At 40.8% G+C, this 21,798-nt stretch overlaps 1 protein-coding gene across 5 annotated transcripts in view; it reads right to left on the bottom strand.

Moving 5' to 3' along the window:
• The window catches only part of LOC111217884 (regulating synaptic membrane exocytosis protein 1-like), a 76,805-nt gene that overhangs the window by 45,064 nt on the left and 9,943 nt on the right, over positions 1 to 21,798 (bottom strand). For all 5 annotated transcript variants that reach the window (XM_022739900.1, XM_022739902.1, XM_022739903.1 and 2 more), the window contains exon 2: positions 7,141 to 7,354. In XM_022739900.1, the coding sequence (XP_022595621.1) occupies positions 7,141 to 7,354 (214 nt within the window). The remainder of the gene's footprint in view (positions 1 to 7,140; positions 7,355 to 21,798) is intronic.

The raw sequence follows: 21,798 nt of genomic DNA, 5'->3' as shown, positions 1-21,798 counted from the left end.
AGAAACAAATACTTACAAGTAAACGTAACAAACAGCTGCAACCATGTACTGAATAATGCCTGGGTGACACTCTAAGCTTTATTTTACAACACCAGTAACACCACAGATCTATTTGGCCCAGATTATTATAAAAAAAAAATCTTAATTTGGTATTAATTACCATTAATGATGGTACAGGAAGTTATGATGACTGTACTTCCTAGACTTGTTTTAATCTATAATGTGTGAGTGTTGTCCATTCATCAGTGCTTATGTACATTTATGTGCATGATTTTTTTGGACACTAAGTAGAGCGAGAGAGAGAGAGTGTGTTGTGTGTATGTGTGTTGTGTGTATGTGTGTTGTGTGTGTGTGTGTGTGTGTGTGTGTGTGTGTGTGTGTGTGTGTGTGTGTGTGTGTGGTGTGTGTTAGGCCCCTGCGCCTGCCTGCTCTCCACTGGGAGGCAGTGCTCCTCTACAGAGGAGACAGATTGTCAGCGGTTTCTGGAAGCCATCTGGAGCTGACATTAAACAGACATAAACAAACATTCGGCCATTAACAAGCTACAGCACCAGCAATAGCAAGGCAGCTTTGACACAGGGCTATGATATACACACCAGCTTCTGCACACACTTCTGAGAGCTGAGCTTAGCCTTTCTTTCACATACTGAAAATGAAATTAAACTTGAAAATGTTGGTATTTAATGATGTGCTCTGTTTACTAAAAAGTCCATCCAGCAAGTGACTTTCAGTTCCAGACACAAAAATATAAAAAGCACTATTCTATCCTTTCATTTCAGGGCGGTTCAATATTAAGTACAATGCTTTAAATATTTCACTTTAAGAGCAAACATACAAACGTTTTCCCCATTATTTTTTCTTTCAAAATGATGTACAGCACTACCACTAAATGACTAGACATTTTTGAAACAATGGGTCTTTGATTTCAGACAGAGCTAAACAAAAGTAAGCTTGTAATTTCTAGCTAGCAACTGTTCCTAGTAGATTTTACCAGCTATAACGTGCTAGGTAATTAAGCTAACATTAGCTTCATGAGTTGTTTAAAAGCAATATCACATGCTGACTTTTTAATGTTTCCTGCTGACTCCTTTTAAAAAAGGAAAATCTTGTTAAAATGATCATAAATATGCACTTCATGGCTACATACATGATATCATGCTACAAGAATATGGGTAAAGCTTGTAACTCAAGGGATAGGCCTTAAGGCTGAGGACTAACTTGTGTTAGTGTTTGTCAAACATAATGCTCGGGTTGATGGAGTGTAAACATCCCCAAAATCAATAAAATGTAGATCAGAGCTACTAGCATCAAATCTGACAGCATCCTGAATTGTTCCATACAATGGGGAAATACCGCACAGTCCATATGTGAGAAGATAAACACACTCTTTAATCGATTCCTTACACTTCGGCTTTTGTGTTTTCGGAAAGGCAATAAAAAAGACCCTCCAAAATTCCACCAGTCGTGCCTAGTTATGATCGATAGGCTATGAGTGGACTGCCAATTCTTGTTGAAGAAAAATGTCAATCTGTTTATCATACTTGAGCTAAGACCAGGTCATCTTGATTCTTGGATTTTAATCTCATATAACTGAGAAGATATTGCATAAGCAGCGCACCAAAGTCTGCATGAAGGACATGAGTCAACCTTTTCTACTCTGACTCAGCTGCTGCCTTACCTGGGTGCATATGTAAAGAAACATGATGAATCCTATTTCTAACAATAAAAAGATTGAGCACCATCCCAAACTAAAACTTACTGCCATTCCCTTCCTCATGTCAGACTTTCAGACAGGACGCAGCAGTAACAACATTTTGTCAAAACTTTGCAGTGACCAAGCATTAAGGGGAAGTGGACAAAGTGGAACATATACCTGGGCCCCTCCCGTCTCCCTATGGCAAGGCTGGTCTGGTCTAAAACACACAGGCAGGGAAAGCATGCACAGGCATGAGTGTGCATTCATTATGCATTCAGATAAAAAGTCTGTAGGTTAGAGTGCTTTCTCATACGCATGCCAGCTTAAATGCCAATCCATCGTCCCCGTTTTTTTTTTTTGGTTTATCACAGTAACTATTTCCCCCCTCCCAGCACAGCCATGCCTATAGCCATAGGAAGAGGGGTCAGGATGGGTCAGACAATTCAGACACCCCTGCAGACAGCCTATATTACGGCTCATGCTCACTCTGCCCGCCAGTTAAATTTTCAGGGTCTGCATTCATTCTCAGAATTAGAGTAGTGATGCACGATCACCAGCCAGCTGCCCTGGGACTGCTTATCCACATTGATCTGTGGGACAAAAACTGATTGTGGGTCTGAATTCCTGTTCTGATGCTGTGAATGAGCACAGACCCGAGTGTGAAGGGGAGACAATAGTAGTGACCCATGCAGCAAAACCCAGCAAGCCTTACCCTGTCCTTCACTATGAGACACTTTGGAGGGGGAGGAGACAGACAATGGACATAGAATTAGTCAGGGTTTACGCTAGAGAACAAATCTGCTGTGGACACAATAGCTCCAGGTGGCTCCGCCCCACACAGTACAGTAATTTCTCTGAGAAATCAAAGTTAACAGAAACTATGAACTATCAGGGACTCCCTCTGTTTAGTTAAGTCAGTAATCCATAAGTGGATTTGTACACACACTGGCTCCATTCCAATCCAATAGCTCACTCTCTTGCATCTGATGTAGGTTTTTCAACCCTCTTTCTTTCAGCTGAGAAATTATAGGTCTGGCCAACAAGAAAGAAACTAAATTTAGAAATATTTTTACGTCACTTTTCCAGAGTAGAAGTCAGCTTGAAAACAGACAAGAGAGATCTCAGCTCCAGATTTGAACACAGCCAGCATTTTTACCTTCAGGTTGCACAGACATCATATTCACAGCACAGAGAGAACACAAAAAAGATGCTAACCACTTTGTCCTCCTTTGATGCATGCAGTCCAGGTAGCAGTGAGAATTGAGAAAAGTGAGGGAGGAAGTGGAGCAAGGAAGGAAAGGAGGGAAAGATATGACAGAACATAAAAGAAATAAAGATGCAGAGAGGGTGAGTTTGTGAAACAGGAGATTTGACAGATTGTGGGAAAAGAATGGAAAAAAAATAAAGGAGGAAGGGAAGGGGGGGGTGTGGTGCAAACATTTGTTAATCACATTCTGCAGAACTGATACACATACTTCATATTCAGTGACAGTCTGAGGCAGTCAGGACAACAGTATGTGAATGTAAGTGACCACTGACATGTTAGGGTGCAGCGACATGCATGACCCAGCTTGGCATGGCCTAGGAGTGATTCATGACCTGTGACAACATTGGGATGTGTCACAGCTCCTCAGCACAGAGGAAACTGGGACACCAAAAGCAACATGGAGCATTCTTCCACAACCCTTAACTTTACTAAACCAACTTTCTGGAAATATACTGTCATAGAAAATCATTCCGTGTCTTTTAATCTATCAAATATTCACATGTTAAAGTCACTTTGTTGCTTCTTCTGTCTTATGCTTTAATGAAATCTCCTAAAATGTTGCTGATAGGGCAAAATAAAAAACAACTTTGGAATGATCATTAAGATGCATAATAGTTGATTATCTTTGTTTTGATGTCAGGATTCAAAGAGGTACAAAGGTTGATTTTACTTAATTTTACTACTTAATGAACCCTATGAATTAATGTAACTCCAACAAGACAAATTAATAAATCTATGACTCCTAATTCTGCTTTAATAACACAGTATGTCCATTACAGTGTGGAGTGGAGGGGGGAGCTTGGATGGCGTCTGTATCTGCTTGTTGCTGTGATGCCTTCTGCAGGGCACAGGGCAGCACTGCACTGCTCTGTCAACAGGAACTGATGAATTATTACAATAAAAGTTTATTACCTAATATTTTTACAACAACATTTTAATTTTAGTAATAATAGTAACATGTACATGTGTGACATGTTTTCTGAGAACTGATATTAAAGTGGTTCTCAATACTTTTTTAAGGGGTATTTGACTTGAATTCAGTATTTTTCATGGGTTCAAATAAGGGTCATTAAAACATATACTGTGTATGCAGGCTACATATGACATTTTGTACTTTTTCCTGGTACTTTGGTACGGCTTCAAAATGGCATTTGTCACATTTTGTGGTACTGTGTTACTATTAGCAAATGTAAAACTACATTTTGATCCGAGCTCCTCCTGTCAACATGCTGAAGTGTCCTCAAAACAAGACGCAGAGCCCCAAAGTGCCCCAATGGTGAGGCCAGCAATTTGCATGGTAGCTTGCTGACATCAGCTGTGCATGAATGAATGAATGAAAGGCAAGTTGTAAAGCGAGTGGATAAAAGCAGAATATAAATGACCATTTACAGAGACCACTGGTGGTAGATTAGAAAAAATGTTTGTTGTTACCAGCTGCAAGAACGTGGCTGGCTGGTATTGTTTTCACGTTGTGTGTGTGTGTGTGTGTGTGTGTGTATGTGTGTCAACATGGTCCTGACGACACCTACTCTAGCGAGAACTACCACAGAGGAGGTTTTGAGGACTTTGACACTGCACCACAACCTGCAAGACACAGTCACAAAACTTTACAGGTGTGTAATTGAGATGAAAATCAAGGCCGTGTTCAAAGATGGGTGTGGTCTGACCCATAAGTACTTGTGCACTCATGCTTTAAAAGCTAGCTGGAGGAAAACACAGTGTGCTGCTGATGTGGGGTAAATGAACACACTGAAGGCAGGAGAGAGGGGTTTTTTGAAACAAAGCTCACACTCCTAATCTTGTTATTCTGCTTGGCCTACTGGACAACCCAGGACAGAGGCAAGCACTGCTGAGACTAAAGGAGTTTCACTTCCGACATATCCCTCCCACACATTATATACACACACAGACACACACAACCATTTACAAATGTACACACATAGAAGAAATTGTGTTCTCTTATCCCTTATAAGAACTTTATAGATTAAATTGTAGAAATTCAGCAACATACATAGAAGTTAACATACCAAAGGAACGAGGTATTAAATATGTTTTGTATTTGGTGTCTTCTAATCCCAATTAATTTGACAGGACACAAATAGATTACTTGATTAATTGATTCTTCATGTCAAAATGGCACTGCAGACTCACAGACAAAAACACACTCTCACATAAACGCATACATACACACAAACACTCCAATAAGAGTTACTCATTACACATGGGACAATCATATATGCAGGCTACATTACATCTGCAGTAAATCCTCCTATCTTTTGACGGAGTTAAATTATTTAGGTCCCTGATATTCCACTTCTAAGTGATGCTAAGTATCATCTCAAGGCATTAAATTCCATAATAAAACCTTCCTTATTAAAAAAGGCCATATTGATTGATGTTATTTTGAGCACAATTCCCCTTCGAATGAATCTTTAGTTGTTGTTTTTATTTGTTTTATTTATAGATTGCATTAACATCCTGCTAGTCTCTTGATTTCCATGTAACAGCCTGCCTGCTGTGAAAGTAATATTAATGGCTTTACCAACAGGGATACTATCTTTATCCCCTAGTCTCACTGGCCTTCGAGTTCTGCATACATGTGGTGCCAGTTTGAGTCCCAGCTGGGATGGGCGGATTCTGAACAGATTGGGGACCAGCAGGCCAAGGGTGGAGAGCCCATCGTCAGGTAAGACACCCAGGAGGAGGTCCTCTATCTTGGGTTGGAGGAGAGCCCAGCGAATGGTTGCATGGAAGAGGGCTGGGACTTAAAATAGCACAAACATATTTGGTTTATGGATGGATGCTACACTGATCCAATCTGGTAGTAGAGAGCTAGATTCCTCTTAATGGTTATAATCGGGCGTTATAGTTTTGGTCTTTGATCTATAATAACGTTGCTGCTTGAGTTTGTAGAATAAGTGTGGTACTATTTGGTGTTTTCGGTGCATTATGGGTTTAAGTTATTAGATGTTTTGTTTATTTGTTTGTTTGACTGTTGGACAAGTTGGATGCACTTTGGACATTAATGTTCCCCATGGGATGATCTATTAATAATTCCTTGACTTTCCTCTGGTGCCATTTAGTTTCAGACCAATCACCTGGAATATAAGCCTCAGATGACCTCTTTGTGTTTAGTGCTAATTAGCAAATGCTGGCATGCTAACATTTTCATTGTGAGCATGCTGAAGTTAGCATTTAGCTCGTTTAGCACACCGCTGCGCATAAATACGGCCTCACGGCACCACCAGCATGTCTGTAGACACTTGTTTACATATCATCATAGCTTTTCCACCCTCACTGCTATCCTCTTTAATAAGCAGTATAAAATAAATGTTTAATGATAAAAGGAATACACCACTCAGAACCTATTAAATACTCACTGCATGTAGTTGCCTGTAGAATGATGGTGCTAATGTCTGTCCATACATTCAGTATGTTCCAAAACTCAGCAAGCTAATCTTGCTAGCTTACAATGGAAGCTTTGTCTTTTGCAGTGTTTTAGTGAAAATATAAGTGACTGGAACAAACTGAGCATAGAGATAGACAGCACATTGGCCTAAGTGGATGATGCTGCAAGAGTGGATAAAAGTCCAGAGAAATTCTTTGAACATTTAGCTACTTTTTTTGATGTGAAACCAGGTTGCCAGGTTGGAATCCAACTGTTGCAAATAAAAGTGGGCAATCTGACGATCCTACAGTATGTCATGGATGATTTTGAGTTGAAGATCTCCCACCGCTAATTGCAAATACAAGCTAACCACAACTGTTATTCTCACTGGTCCTGGTCTTAGTTTAGACATGTTGCTTGAGAGCAGCAGCACCGTCACTGCCTGACATGCGTGCTTGATGGCTGCAGTGCAGTCACAGGAGACACAGGATGACACAGATGCTGTAACTGGTGTGCTTTCATGTTCAAGTGAGGTTAAGTGTTTCATTTTATAACCATACCACAACACTACAGCCTCAGACTTAAATGGATCTTGAAGGGCCAATGACTGGTGCCAAGCCATTCTTCCAATACACTTTGTTCTCACCAAAGTGTGACCAGGAAGCAAAAAAGCAGACATTAACAAACACACAGAAGCGGAAGGACTAACTGTACATCAACTATAGCGGGAATGAGGTGAGTGTGAGAGGAAGAAAGAAAAATGAGGAGGTCAGAGGTCAGGTTTCTCACATTGTTGGAGCGCAGAGAGACCCGCCCTCCACAGCGAGCACAGAATTTGGTCTGGCAGTAGGAGCAAAGGTGACCGCAGCCGTCGGCGAACTTGGTCTTGCGGCAGATACCACAGGTGGGCGCGTCATCCTTCTGCTGGGTCTGCTGACGTCGTGTCTCCGCCCCGATGCGACGCACCTCCTGTTTGTAGCTCTCAAACTGCTGGTGCAGTGTTCTGAGAGGAGGGGAGAGAAAAGTTGAAGATTGCCCATTAATGGTACATCATGCACCCACAAACTTTTTGTACTTTGATAAGCGTAACCCTCCAGCGCTGTTCTGAGAGATCCATACATTCATACAAACAAAAATAGAAAAGGTTGTGGAGGAATTTCTGTATAGGTGATTAATTTTTTAAATAAATAAATCCAACAGAAACAGAAAGCAATGTAATGCATGCGCATGTTTGAGAACAACATTTCAGTTGGGGCAAAATAACTGGCAATTAGAGCACCACTTGAAAGGTGCCTTTCAAAAAAAATCATACACGCAATTAAATGAAACTTCGGCTCAGTTTTGCTCTCTGCGGCTCACAGCCTTTCCCCTCCCTGCTTCCGCCCATGGTGGAAATAACCCAAGTGTGAATTGCAAATCAGGCCATGTGAAAACACCCACAATGTTGTCTCAACAAAACTGTCAAAGGAATACTGCATTAGCATACCATGGCTCATATAGGGGACCCAGACAGGCGCTTTAATTGCCTCTCTGAGTGAGAGAGATAGAGAGGAAGGAGATGGCTTCATTCACAGGTTTGCAGTTAATTTGCCGATTTGTAGAAGTAGACAAACTCCAGTTAATTCTCTGGCAGCACACTGGCTTTACAGTCGTTTGTGCAACTTATTTGTCAACTGAGAAATTCATCAAGACAATGCACTGCACTGACATTCACAGATTTGCTGAAGTAAAAATGGGCCATTCATATTAAATCTGTTAACCCTAATAAGGAAGTTGAATATGTGGCAGGCCTTCAACACTGAACACCTCCTGTTCTCTGATTAATAGTTCAGAGTGAAAAACCCTGGAAAATTCATAAATACAAGTGTAACAGAGCAGTCAGTTTAGTCTATAATCTGTAATCACATGTCCCCAGATAGCAAGGTAAATAACTTAAAATAGCTTGTCTTGTCCAACCAACAGTCCAATAACCCCACAGATTTTCAATTTAAATTGATCACCTGGGTCTGTTGAAAGCAGACATGTCCTCCCGTCTACAGTGCTCAGCTGCTGGGTAGTAACGAGGTAGAAGACATAACACCTGATCTGGTGTCAGCAGCTTTTTGTGGTAGAAATCATACCAGTAAAACTCTTCCACCATTAAGCCATCCAAAGCCCAGGAACAGTACTGTGCCTTTACAGAATAGAATTGGAAGTTGTCTTTTTCGGTCTTCACTGAAAAAAGCAAGTTGTCCAACAAAACCTTATGTAATTCCACAAAGTATACAGTCTCCCGGAAAAAAAAAAATTTCACAAGATGCCAAACAGAACCTTTTCAAGTCCAGGAAATGAGAAGACAAGCGAGTTGTTCATTCCTCTTACCACAGCCTTTCTAGCTGTCTGTAGCCAGTGCTAGAGCAGACACAGCAGACTGCCACCATGCACAGATGAAACAGGGAGGTGACTAGCGGACTGGGACGCATCTTGGCCAATCAGCTGAGACGGGGAACGGTTGGAACAGGGACAGTGATGATGTCACAAGGAATGTTGAATGAAATGTGAAAGAAATGAAATAAGGATTCTTTGCACTTGCACTGCACTTATATATGACGTTCGTCTGGTCCTATCGACCGCTCGAAGCGCTTTACAATTGAAGCCACATTCACTCATTCACACAGTGCTTTTCTACCACATACACACACATTCACACACTGATGATACATCAGGAGGAGTTTGGGGTTCAGTGTCCTGCCCAAGGACACTTCAAAAAGCAGACCGGGGGAGTGGGGAATTGAACCACTGACTGTCCGATTAGTTGACAACCTGCGTTACCTCCTGAGCCATGCTGAACTGTTTTGCACTACTTCTGGAAAAATACACAGGGATGTCAAGGTTACAGAATGAAACATCCTCTGTTACACACAAAAATCTTACATACTTTTCTCAAATATTTGGTATGTTATGCTTAAGTTTAAATGCTGAAGTTTTGTAAGAAATCCCTGAAGGAGACTTTACAACTAGCCGTAATAACCTAGGGGCTTAACATCAAAGCCCTGGTACCATCTATCATGCCAAAGCAAGGCGCTTTAAAGTTCAGTCAAATAGGTAAACATAATGAAGATCATCCCTGTACCATGAAATCATTGTTTTACACCATCACATTGATTCTCCATCACTAGTTTTGATTGTGCTTGGCAATAGAGGACAGGGTGAAGCTTAGAACAGCTGTAACAGATACTGTGATAAAGCATCCAGAAGAATTCTGTAACTGTAGACACAGATAAAGGTCTCAAGTGGAAATGTTTCTACATTCAAATACACCCATGAATGAATTTGAACTGCACATGAATGTTTTCATACAAAAATGTTTTGAGTAGGCTTTGGTTTCGCCTAAATTAATGATAAATGCAGTCTGGAGTTGACACAAATCCGTAATTCAAATGGAAAAAGAACATGACACCACCACAGAAGCAACGTCATTAACGTCACCTTTGACCCCGAGAAGCTATCGATCCTGCCAATGGCAGTCCAGGGGCTGAGCCAAGCACAGGCACCATGGGAACAGCTGTCAGAAACAGAGGGTGCTCAGCCGGTTGTCATGGTAACATGGTGGCATCAAGTGCTGGGTGACAGCGGGTGTCAGTGCACCAGCTGTTCCTGTTCTTAGAGCCATAGTTTCATCAGTCTTTTCTGCTGCTTCCACACATTCAGCAGACATGTACTGTTAAAGCAGCATGAGGTGACTTTTTTTTATTATAAAAATAAATCTGTGTTCTCACCCTGAATCACAGAGGAGCTCTGCAGCAGTGAGGAGAGCCTCCTCCTCTCTGACTGGAAATCTCTAGTTTTAGCCGGGTAAAATTCTAACGTCAGGTCTGGACACTTCCCTGCTCACAGGAAATGACTGAACATCAGTGTCTCTTAGATGTCAGCAAGTCAGTGACATTCATTAAAATCTTGACCCCTCAACAGTAGATCTTTTCTATTATGTTCTCATATATCTTAATGTAAAGCTACTTTCATTTTTTGTCAAAAACGTTACCTACTACTCAGCCGACATGCAAACATATTACGGTTTCATCTGTATCAATTGATTTCTTTAGCCACTTGGGGTGAGTAAAACAAGCTGAAAACAAAACAATGACATTATCAAGTCACCAGAAGACTCACGGTCATTAGCATTCATTTTAATTCATGTTTCTGTCTCTTTTTTGCTGTTTGGGTCTCGTTTAACCGCTGCGGAAAATATCTGCTCTTTATCTGCCAGTTGTTAACTTTGTAGCATGTAGCATACACGTTTATCAGTTTGTCAGCAAAAAACAGCTGCCTGATGATGGTAAAACTGAACATAACATTAAATCTGCTGGCCAGAAAACCTAAACAATGAGCATAAAGATGCTAAAACGCTTGGCAGAGCACATTTTTAATATAGCAATATTGGTTAATGCAGCTTTAAATCATGATGATTTCATAAGTACCTGGGCTTCTTAGTTCAGACCCAAAGAAAAACGCTACACCTCCTGTATTTTTTCCCCCAAGAGCTTCACAGTGCATCATCACCGATATCTATGACACAGAATGTGTGATGGTAGCCTGCTCCCACGAAGAGAAAGTGTCAGACTGACACATTATGAATGGTGGAATCCATAAATACAGACTGTACAGAAGAAATGTCACTGTGACTTTTCAGTCACAGTGACATTTTTCAACTAGAAAGCCTGTGAAGAACTATACACATGTATCAAATACACACAAAGTGCCTACAGTACCTGCCAAACATGTGCAGTCTCAACAACCTCAAAATTCACACTCTGTTAACAGACAATGTGACAGTCCAGCTTCACGTCCTCTGAGTCAGCACACAGTTCCAATATTCAATTCATCAATTATTTTCACCCAAATGCATATAATGAACACTACCTCTATGTTAATGCTTGAATCAGCAGAGGATACATGGGTGACCCCAACCATATGGATGAAAACATAATCACTCTGTGGAGACACAGGGAGAGACGTCCTCTCAGGTAAGGACATGTTCTCTGTGTTCACTCTACTGTGTGTTCATCGATTACATGCCTGAGCCTGCTGCCTCCCTGGGGGTCAACCACCATGCCTGGGATCACAGGTGGTGAAGGAGTGCTAAAATATTTTGCTGGAGCATACAGACTCTTTCTTCAGTTGATTTCACTCAAAAACAGGCTGACATTTGCATTGGTACTTACTTGCACAAAGAAACTGACGACACTACTAAAAAAGGTTAATGTCCACTTTGTAATATTTGTTTTCTATGTTATGTTATGCTAACACTCATCCCTCCTAGATATACAGCACATTAGTGCGTGGGCTTGAGAGGTAAACTATACAGGCCCCACTACAACTGCACATCAATCGCAGGACACTGTTCTGTAAAAAAAACTAGCCCATAGTTGAAAGGATGGGTCAGCACACGACTTTCACACAGGAGACTCTTTGTTTTGAAGTACTTATTTTAACTAGGGATGCCCCGATTGATCAGCTGGCAATCATTATCGCCTGATTATCATTAAAAATACGTGATCAGGAGATTGGAATTCATGCTTTTAGTCACCAAACACCTTAAAACTATTCACCCGTGGTTAACATTCTGGTGTCTGTGTCTGAGAAAAGCCCTGTGTGCTTCTTAGTGTAGTCCCCTCTCCCACCTTGTTCACTGCGCCGGCGCAAGACAGGCCAACAAAACAATACAAATTGTTGGCCATGTGGAACTTTTACAAAGTGTGTGAGACTGATATAACATACGCCATCTGCAATGCATGCAATGATAAAATATAATTTGAATGCAGCCTGTATCTAAATTCAAATCCTATTATTCTTTAGTTTGCATAATGCAACCGAGTTAATGTTCTGACACATTTTGCCTTTTATTTGTTAGACTATTTACACTGTTTAGCCTATTGAATAGGCTTAAAAATTTCTTTCAGTCTGTTAAGAATTCTGTTATTTCATATAAATTAACACATGTAATTAATTAATCATTATATTGTGTAATTCAGTTGTAGTGACTGTAGGATACTTGTTGCTGCTATAACAAAACACAAAAAATGATCAGTATCAGCCGTGGATCAGCCGATCTCAGTCATAGATGATCAGTATTGGTGGCAAAAAACGCCAAACCACAATCTTATCCAAAACCTAACCAAGTATTCTTTGTGTATAATCCTAACCAAACTGTTTCTTACCAAATGTGACAACTTCAACCTCGTGTTTATTATTGTTACCATGGCACACAGTACAGCTACACACTTTTTAGCACGCAGTGATAGGGAATTTACTGAATTGGAGTACTGAACGGCTGCACTCCATTTATGTTCACCTACTCCAGTGCCCTGGCACAGGCATTTTTCACACCACACTATTCCTGCACCTGGATCTAGCTCACCTACATGGTATGTGGCTGTTTTTAATGTTATCAATTACACCTCTGCTTTTCCTGCTATGACATGCCAAAAGGTCTGCTCTGAAAAAGGTCTAATGTGCCTTCTCACTCACCTGGGGCTGTTAAATTTAACTGAGCCCTTGGTAATGTTATTGAAAGAGCACATATCAATATCTTTTTAATATTAACAATGGGTCAAATTATTATGTATGAAGGGGTTTGCTCAAAGTGAGAAACCCAAACCTGCCAACCTTGGGAATATATTTTGAGTACCATAATAGTGTAATTTATCCAACATATGAATCAGCTATGAAGAAAACAATATAATCATATATTCTTGAGAAGAACTCTATCTTTACATTGAAAAATAATCAGCTGTTTGAGGGCATGTGTGAACAATGTGACATCAGTTCGAAGGAAGCTTAAGCCCTGGTGTTTGACTTGCAGGGATCATTTTTATGTCAAGTTTTGAAACTTTGACCATGTTTTTCTAAAATACCACTTACACTGCACTGGGCTATATTTTAAGACACAGTTGAAGTCAAACGTTTCAGAACAGCTGCTTAAACCATTGTTTTCATTATCAATATTTCATTGTATAATAGGTGTCTTTTTACAAACTGTTAAAAAATAAGTGATTTTTATTCAATTATTTAATATAAATTGACATAATTTATTTTGTAGATCGTAACATATGTTTTCATTTTCAGGTATGTTGTGATGTAATACACTGTCAGTCAGTGTCCTCCATCTATTCTCAAGTTTATTTTAAATGCAAGGCGTGCGCGCACGTGCACACACGTGCGCGTGCACACACAACTACTCCATAACTTTCTAAGTAACGTTATTTCTGAGGCACAGTGCTATGAATAGCCACCTTAACAATATAACTCAACATTACTTTGCCAATTTAAATGTCTGGTAGCTAGCTATCTTGCAAATTACGTAACGTAAGGCTAACGTTATCAGCGTTAAATAGTTTGACAGGTCTGGCTTAACTCAATTCACAATGTCAACTTTCCACATGCACCCCAGCCCGTTTACCTTTACAGAGGAGTAAAAGCACCAACCTCGCCTAAAGGCACCAGCCAGACGGAGTGAGGAGCCGTAAAACCTATCTGTTTCAGCCAGCGGATGTTCAGTGTGTTGAAATGATTGACATTTGTCAGTTATCCCCGCTTCATATTTGGGGGACTTAATCCAGTGCTATGATTGGTCGAACTCTTCTTCTTCTTCTTACTCCACAGACTGGAAGCTGCTGCCCCCTGTTGTTAGACATGAGTACTGCACGTGTACATTTTCGCTTTTTCTGTAGTTTACAGCATGTATATATGTCAATGGTTTACAGCAACAGATCGTACCAGCGTACTTTGATGTAAAATACAAGTCGGTAGGTCTACAAACCCACACATTACCATCCAATTCTTTGTGGAAAAAGCTTTGATAAACTCATCTGACTTGGCCAAGAAGGGGAGGGATTTTTCGACTTACATTAACAACAACTCCAACAAATTCTCCAAATCTTTTCTACACAATACCTCATTAAATACGATGAGTCTGGTTTAACTGGCAGCCAGCCTGAGCTATCTGTCAACCTCTAACCTAAGCTAACCCCTGAACTAACTTGAGTTCAGATAACTAGCTAACTGATTAGCAGTAGGCTAACTTAGACACACACACAAATCTAAAGAAAATCCTGGTTGGTTCTGGATGTAGTGTTAGCGGAACAGCAAAGAAAACATTAAGACAACTTTTATAGTTTAGCTTACTTGGCATTGCTAGATGGCATAACTGTCCTTTTTTAGCAGAAGTTATTCGAGACTGCTTCCAGCTCCAGCACTAAGCTCCTGCTGCACTGTCCTGACCAGGACCAGTGTTTTCACTGAACACACAGAACAAGACAGACACAAGCCTATAGTGTTACAGTGTTAAACTATAAAATAAAAACTAAATTTTTAATTGCAATTTGTTAGATAATACTACTCTTTACTGAAAAATGTGACCTAATCTACTGTAATGTGTTACTATCTAACACTGTTAGCATGTGGCCATGGCAGACTGTGACCAGAGGGGTTCAAGTGGTGTGAACCAGCTGAACTGTGGCTGTCTCCTCTCTCTAGGTCAACACCATGGGCCAGCAGGGACAGCCTGAGAGCCAGATGTGGGTTAGCTCGGCTTTGGCCCTGTCAAAACAGTGTGCAAATACACATAGCCTACATACATACACACACCCATTCAAGTATAAAAAATGGAATAACAACATAAACACGTGTCGGTTTGCCTTCGCCCAATGCCTCACATATTCAGCTCATCATGTCCAAGGACTATCTCCTCCCTGCTCCTCTTTCTCCATTTCTGTCTCTTGTTCTCCTCCTCTCTCCCTCCCCTCTCTCCACTCTTCACCAGTTGTTGGTGTGGAGTTGTTAATTAGCACCGCTATGAATACATTGCCCAAGGATGGGGATGGGAAAGCTGTGTGTGTGTGTGTGTGTGTGTGTGTGTGTGTGTGTGTTTTTCTGTGTATTTGTGTGTGTAGGGCAGTACTATTTCCGTCTCATCAGCTGAATCCCGGTGATGCCTTGCAGAAGACTTTCTCAGTCGGAGGAGACACAAGAAGTTAGAGAAGAAGGAGTCCGTATGTTTCAGCAGGAAGTGCTGATGGACCGTCTGCTAAGCCTTGCCCCCTTGGTTGTTATTGGCAAATGGCAATTTTATCACTCACAATCTGCAGTTAGTTTTGAAACAATGGATCTTTGGATCAGTTTCACACAGAAGTAAACAAGACCAGGCTTCTCATTTCTACCCACAACTGTGGATTTTGTTGGCAAAAACTGTAACATACATGCCTACGTTATAATTGTGCAACAGCAAAGAGTCTTCAGGAATACTTTTGTGAACAAGAGATTTCAGTTTTTGATTTTTAATAAATACCAAAACATGTTTTCACCCTCGGCTACTGGGTGTATTTATGGGCAAAAATGTCAATTTTACCTATTTAAAGTTAAATCTACAACACAGTAAAGTGTGCACAATATAGAAAGTTCTTTGTGAAGCCACTCGCAGTAGCAGTATGTTACATTTCTACAATTCAGGATATGAGAATGAGGACTAACCAATAAGGCTGGCAAAATGAATGCCATGAAATATAGGCTTGTCTGTAGTGGAGACTATAATTACTCTAAACTTTGATTCCATAGGACCTTGGCACCCACAGGAAGGATGTTCCATCCCTGAAAAGGTATTTTTCTGACAAAGCATGTGACCCTACTAAATAATGACCTGCCTTACCCAATGACATGCTCTTTGCCTTTATTTAACCTTTATTTATTCAGTTAAATCCCATTGAGATAGAGATCTCATTTTCAAGAGAGACCTGAATGTACATTAAAAAAAACATAATGAAAACAATTCATGAACAGGTAGAAAAAAAAGACTTTACAAACAATTTAGATAACAAAACAATAAAATGACCAATACTAGGCCTATGAATGGAAAATCGCTGCTCAGGGGACGGGTTCAACAAACAGTCTACTGACATGAACTGCTGTAACAAACACACACAAAATAGCATTTTTCAGGGGTTTGGAGCTTTTAGATGAAAGAAAAAAACAAGCATGGTGGATCAATAGTCCCAGCACTCCATGATAGTACAGCTGAGAGTGCTGAAGGAAAAACATCTCTGCTTCTGACATAGTTAGAGACCAATGACGACGACAGACATGTTGACACATGCTGTGAGGAGGCAAGGAAAGGAGGAGTCGGGGTGGAGGCTGAGTGATCAGAGGCGGTAAATGAAAGGGAGCAGACAAAGACAGTGAGATGAGACAGTGGGGTAAAAAAAGAAACAGGAAGATGGGAAGAACAGGTGAGGAGTGTATACACAATCCCAGAAGTCTTTCCATCTCAGAAAGAGATGGATAGACAAACAGCTGTCTACAGGAAGGAGGAGGAGGATGAGGAGGAGGAGGAGGAGGAGGAGGAGGTGGTGGAAGAAGAACAAGTGAAAAAGCAAAGGATGAACAAAGAGAGCCAAGACGGAAACAAGCGTGGGCCAGAGACCAGTGGAGGAGAGAAGCCGATGCATCCGGAGCCACTCTATAAATACCACTTGAGAAGAGGAGTGGATGATGGAAAGAGGATGGAGGCAGGATGATGGAAAGAGGACAGGCAGGATGAGAACAAGTAGAGGAAGGAAAATAATAGATGTAGATGTCGGGAACACTGGTAATCTGTTTATAAAAGCAAGAACACTAGTATTTTATTAAAATAAAGAACTTGTCAAAAAAAAAAAAACCTGGAGTCAGTGTGGTGTGTGAAAAGTGAGGAAAAGAAGTAAGGACGAGAAGAGCAACAGATGGGCGTTCAACCGAACGCAAACATCTTTGTCGTCTTGTTTGCCTGCCACATTCTCCGTCACGATTTTTACATATTTGGCTCCCTCCGCTGTCAGAAAGGCTATAATATGGTGCTACCGTCATAACGCTAGCAGAAATAAAGCACCCAGATGGTCAGTGTGTATCTATCTATAGGGCAGCAATTTCTCAAACAATCTGGTCAATCCTCCCTGGCTTGGTGGTGTTTGATTCCCAGCTGTCATTCTTTCCAGGATGTAGTGTCACAGCCACATGTCCTCACCCTGCTGAAGTCACATAAACCTGATGGTTTAGTTCCACAGCTTTAGGGCAGCGATATCCACTGAAACTAAATCTAAATCTTCTGTGCTCTTCATCATTTTATTTTGAGAGGAATTAGTCACAGGCCCTTTTACAACCAAAACCTTTATCCAAACCAACCCCAGCACTGGCACTTCACCATGGAGAGTCACTCCACATGAAGTCACACTCTCAGTTGTGAAGGGCACACCGCACTAAGGTGGAGGTACAAACAGGCAAACTGTGGGAGGCACTGGCCGCTCTCCATCATGAGCAGGAAGCATGAATACTGACAGACGCTGCTGTTGTATTACCTTACCTGTTTGCTCCGACAAATGTCTCCAAAAACGATAACCATGTGCTCTGATTGTAAGATATTGGGAATTACTTCTGTGACAAAGTGATGCTTTTGATTTCAATTCATCTTTTCAGTTATCTAAATTCTTTATTACGAATCAGTGTAAATCATCAGGAAAGATGTAGCAGTCTGTTTTAAACGGGCTGCACTTATATAGCTTCTTTTATGGTCTCATCGACCACTCAAAGCTCTCACACTACAAGCCACACTCGCCCATTCGCTTCTTCCTACACATCCAGAGCTTTTTTCTACCACACACCAATGATACATCAGGGGCAATTTTCTGGAGTTCAGTATCTTGCCCACAGACACCCCATTTTGAGAGGTAGCTATGGAACTGTGCTTCAGTCTAGCAGCAGTTTGGTAAATCTGCACTGATTAACAGTTTAGGTTCGGTCTACAGGCCAAAGTGTTTATATAGGTTTTGAATATCCACACTAAAAATGGAGATAATGGTGCGCATTTCGGGACAGACTCTCCTCACAGACATTTGTGGTGTTGCACTTGGTTGCAAGTTGTTGTGTGAAGAATACAAAGGGAGAGAGAAAGTTTGGATCCCGCCTCCACACTCCTGGCCAGTTGCTGCATAAAGCAGGAATGCTATCTGGATTGTCACTTTTGGAAAGTCTTTGGGCACATGCCCCTCAATTTCAACATCGGAAATGTCATATCTCATGGTTAATTCTATAACCCACTTAAGCCTATACCCACTATATTTCCCTCATAATTTATTGTAGTAGATTCAAAGAACAAAAAATGTCTTTAATGTACAACAAGGTTGTTCTGGGTCTTCACACTTATACTGAATAAAATATTCATATACAAGATGGCGAATGTTTAAGGTTAGTTTGCAACATTAGATGAACATATGCACATTTTCTTTGAATTCAATATGACATACTTTGTATCTTTACAAGTGGAATCTTGAATAGAGTTTAAAAAAATGTCACTTTCAAAACCGGCTACAGAACATGCATTTGTAATGATGGTTACTGAGGGGGTCTGTGGGGTCGGAGAGGTTGAATGAATGAGGTTGATGTTGTCCTGTTGAACAACAGTTGTGCTGCTCGATCACCACACAGACTGAATCCTTCCTCTACATACAAGTTTCAGCCCATCCTCAGTCTATAGCATCAGACTCCAGCAGCCCCTCCCAGAGCCGGTGCTTAGATGTTGATAACTCTTTTTATTGATGCTGCAAGTGTTTTACCCGCTTTTATGGAGCAGAGTGTTTTTTTGGCATGGACTACTCAGTGAGTGTGTGCACATATTTGTGTGTGTCTATCATTCCATCTCTCTCTTCCTCGTGCATTTATTTTTTCTTTCTTTTCCATTTATATCCCTCTAACTCTCCATCCATCCTCTTTATGTCTTTTCTTCTCATACCTACCTCTCTCATATCTTCAGTGCTGTATATTGGATTCCACTCCTTCAAAGCCTAGTAATTGATAAAAATGGTCTTTTCCCACATCGCTTCATATATACAGTTCACTTTGCATTGTCCTCCTCTCTGTTTCATTCCCTCTTTAGTACATACACACTCATACACAAATCACATGTAGCGTACAAAGCCTTTGACCTCACACAGCCTGCTGGGTGATGTATAAGCCATGACTCTAGCTGGTGGAGTAGTTGTGGAGTAATTATGGGTGATCTCTAATCCCCCTCAGTCTATCCCAGCAGCCTAAGCTAGCTGCCAGCGCGTTTAAACAACCAGCCATTATTATTTTGCTTGTAGTTTGTCTAGTACTTGACTAGTGAGTTAACTGGTAATATGCATACAGGTAAAAATCCACCTCAAAAACCCAATGTAAGATCCATGGGAGACCAAATAAGGGACATAATATCATTGACATAATATTACACACTTGGAACTATGTTTAATAATGGTGCTAAACTTTCTCCATCAAACAGATGAAAGGGCAGCTCTGTATTTTTGTATGACAAAGATACAAAACCAAACCAAACCAAACATGTCCCATCTCCCCATGCACCCATATCACTGGAAAAAGGAAAATAAATAAATAATAAATACATATACGTANGTTGACTAGTGAGTTAACTGGTAATATGCATACAGGTAAAAATCCACCTCAAAAACCCAATGTAAGATCCATGGGAGACCAAATAAGGGACATAATATCATTGACATAATATTACACACTTGGAACTATGTTTAATAATGGTGCTAAACTTTCTCCATCAAACAGATGAAAGGGCAGCTCTGTATTTTTGTACGACAAAGATACAAAACCAAACCAAACCAAACATGTCCCATCTCCCCATGCACCCATATCACTGGAAAATATATATATATATATATTTTAATGTGTGTGTGTATATATAACAATAACAAAAAGCTGTCAGTTGTTTTGTCCCACTGTAGCAGTGTGTGCCGTTGTATATTCTGTTAAGTTATGTTATGTTATGTTACGTTATGTTATGTTATGTTATGTTATGTTATCTCTCTTTCATCGTGTTTGTCTTGCTCCACCAAATTAAAAAAAATATCAACAACAATCTGATGTTAAAAACGATGAAAGTTACTCCTCTACTCAGAAAGCTAAAATCACATTTAAAGCTACAATATGCAAGTTCTGGAAATCAAGCTAGCACTGGCAAACCACTCTGCTCCTCCCACCCCTCCCTCTCCTGCCCGGCCCTTCACCTCCATCCTCGTCTATCTCAGCTAACGCACACATACTCACATAAACACACATCGCCACGTATTCTGGAAACAAATCATCTCTTTGTGAAGTAACATGAGCTCAGAGCACGTTTGCGTGTTTGGAGTGACGGCTCTGGTGTTATTTAAAATAAGCACACAGAGAGACTTTTTGAGCGGTGGCTGGTGTTACTAGAGGATATAAATTGGAGTCCCAAACAAAGTTGTGTGTGGCTGCTCATGATATAATCCCATCACTTCCTCTGACCACAAACACAGACAGAGATGCGGGGAGAGAGATGTAGAGAGCCTGGTCAGCCCAAGTAGAATGCATTCTCATTAAAGTTTAATGCTGGGGAGGTCTGGGAGCACTAAAGAGGCTACTCACCGAGGCTCACTCAGGTCTCTCACTCCCAACACACTCAGTCACTCACGATCCCACCCAGCCACACGTTGTGAACCGACATTTCTTCCCATCGCCTGAGTGCGAAAGTCCATATCTGGCTGGATGTCACATTTCGTCCTCTGTGTCTCTGTGGCTACGGCCAATGATTAACCAGATCTCAAATCAGCACAGCTGTATCAACACACAAACATGAGGCTGTTTCCCCAGCTCGCACAGACCAAAGATAGCTCAGTGGATTTAAGGACATTTTCTGTTGTACATTTTTAGAAAAGAACAGACACAAGAACAGATTTAGAATATGTAGGTGTGACTGTATGCGCTTCCTGGCCAAAAGCAGATTCAAGCATTTCAACCATATGTGATCGTTGAACACATTGTGAGTGAAGTCCCTCACATACACCAGTAGTCACAGTGCAGTCATCCATAGTTTCCTTCTTAGTTACCGTATATCTGATAAAGAGCTTCTATAGAAGGAGACGTTACCACATTTTGCCCTGCCTCCATCTGTCATTGGGCGATACGACTACAAATCAAAAGTCTCTGTCTTGTTTTGATCCATACACTCCTCATATTGGGTAATGTGATTGTTCTCCGAGTCATTAAACAAACTGGTGGTGTCACGTTTGGTCGCAGAAATTGTTTTTCTGCAGCATTTGTATTTGACTTTTTGTTTGGTGATGTCTTCATCCATATCATCCTCACGGCCAGCTTCACTTTGAGTGAACGCGAACTAACGTGACCGACATGTGACTGGACACTAGGTAATATTTTTTGGAGAGGACAGTTCATGAACGTATTAACCGACTTAACCGACATGAGAAAGATTAAATCGGTGAGAGGTTCTAAATGTCGGTTTTAATACTCTTGTGGTTAATTGTCCAGCCCTGGTCAGTGGCAGAAAAGAGGTTTGGAATAAGATGAGATGTTTAATATGCTGATATGCTGTTTCACAGTATGCAACTACTATCTAGC

This window comes from Seriola dumerili, unplaced genomic scaffold (assembly GCF_002260705.1).
Source record: "Seriola dumerili isolate Sdu_G_001 unplaced genomic scaffold, Sdu_1.0 BDQW01000050.1, whole genome shotgun sequence".
Taxonomy (NCBI): Eukaryota; Metazoa; Chordata; class Actinopteri; order Carangiformes; family Carangidae; genus Seriola; species Seriola dumerili.
The sequence above is the reverse complement of the archived record's forward strand: the minus strand, read 5'-3'. Positions and strand labels throughout refer to the sequence as shown.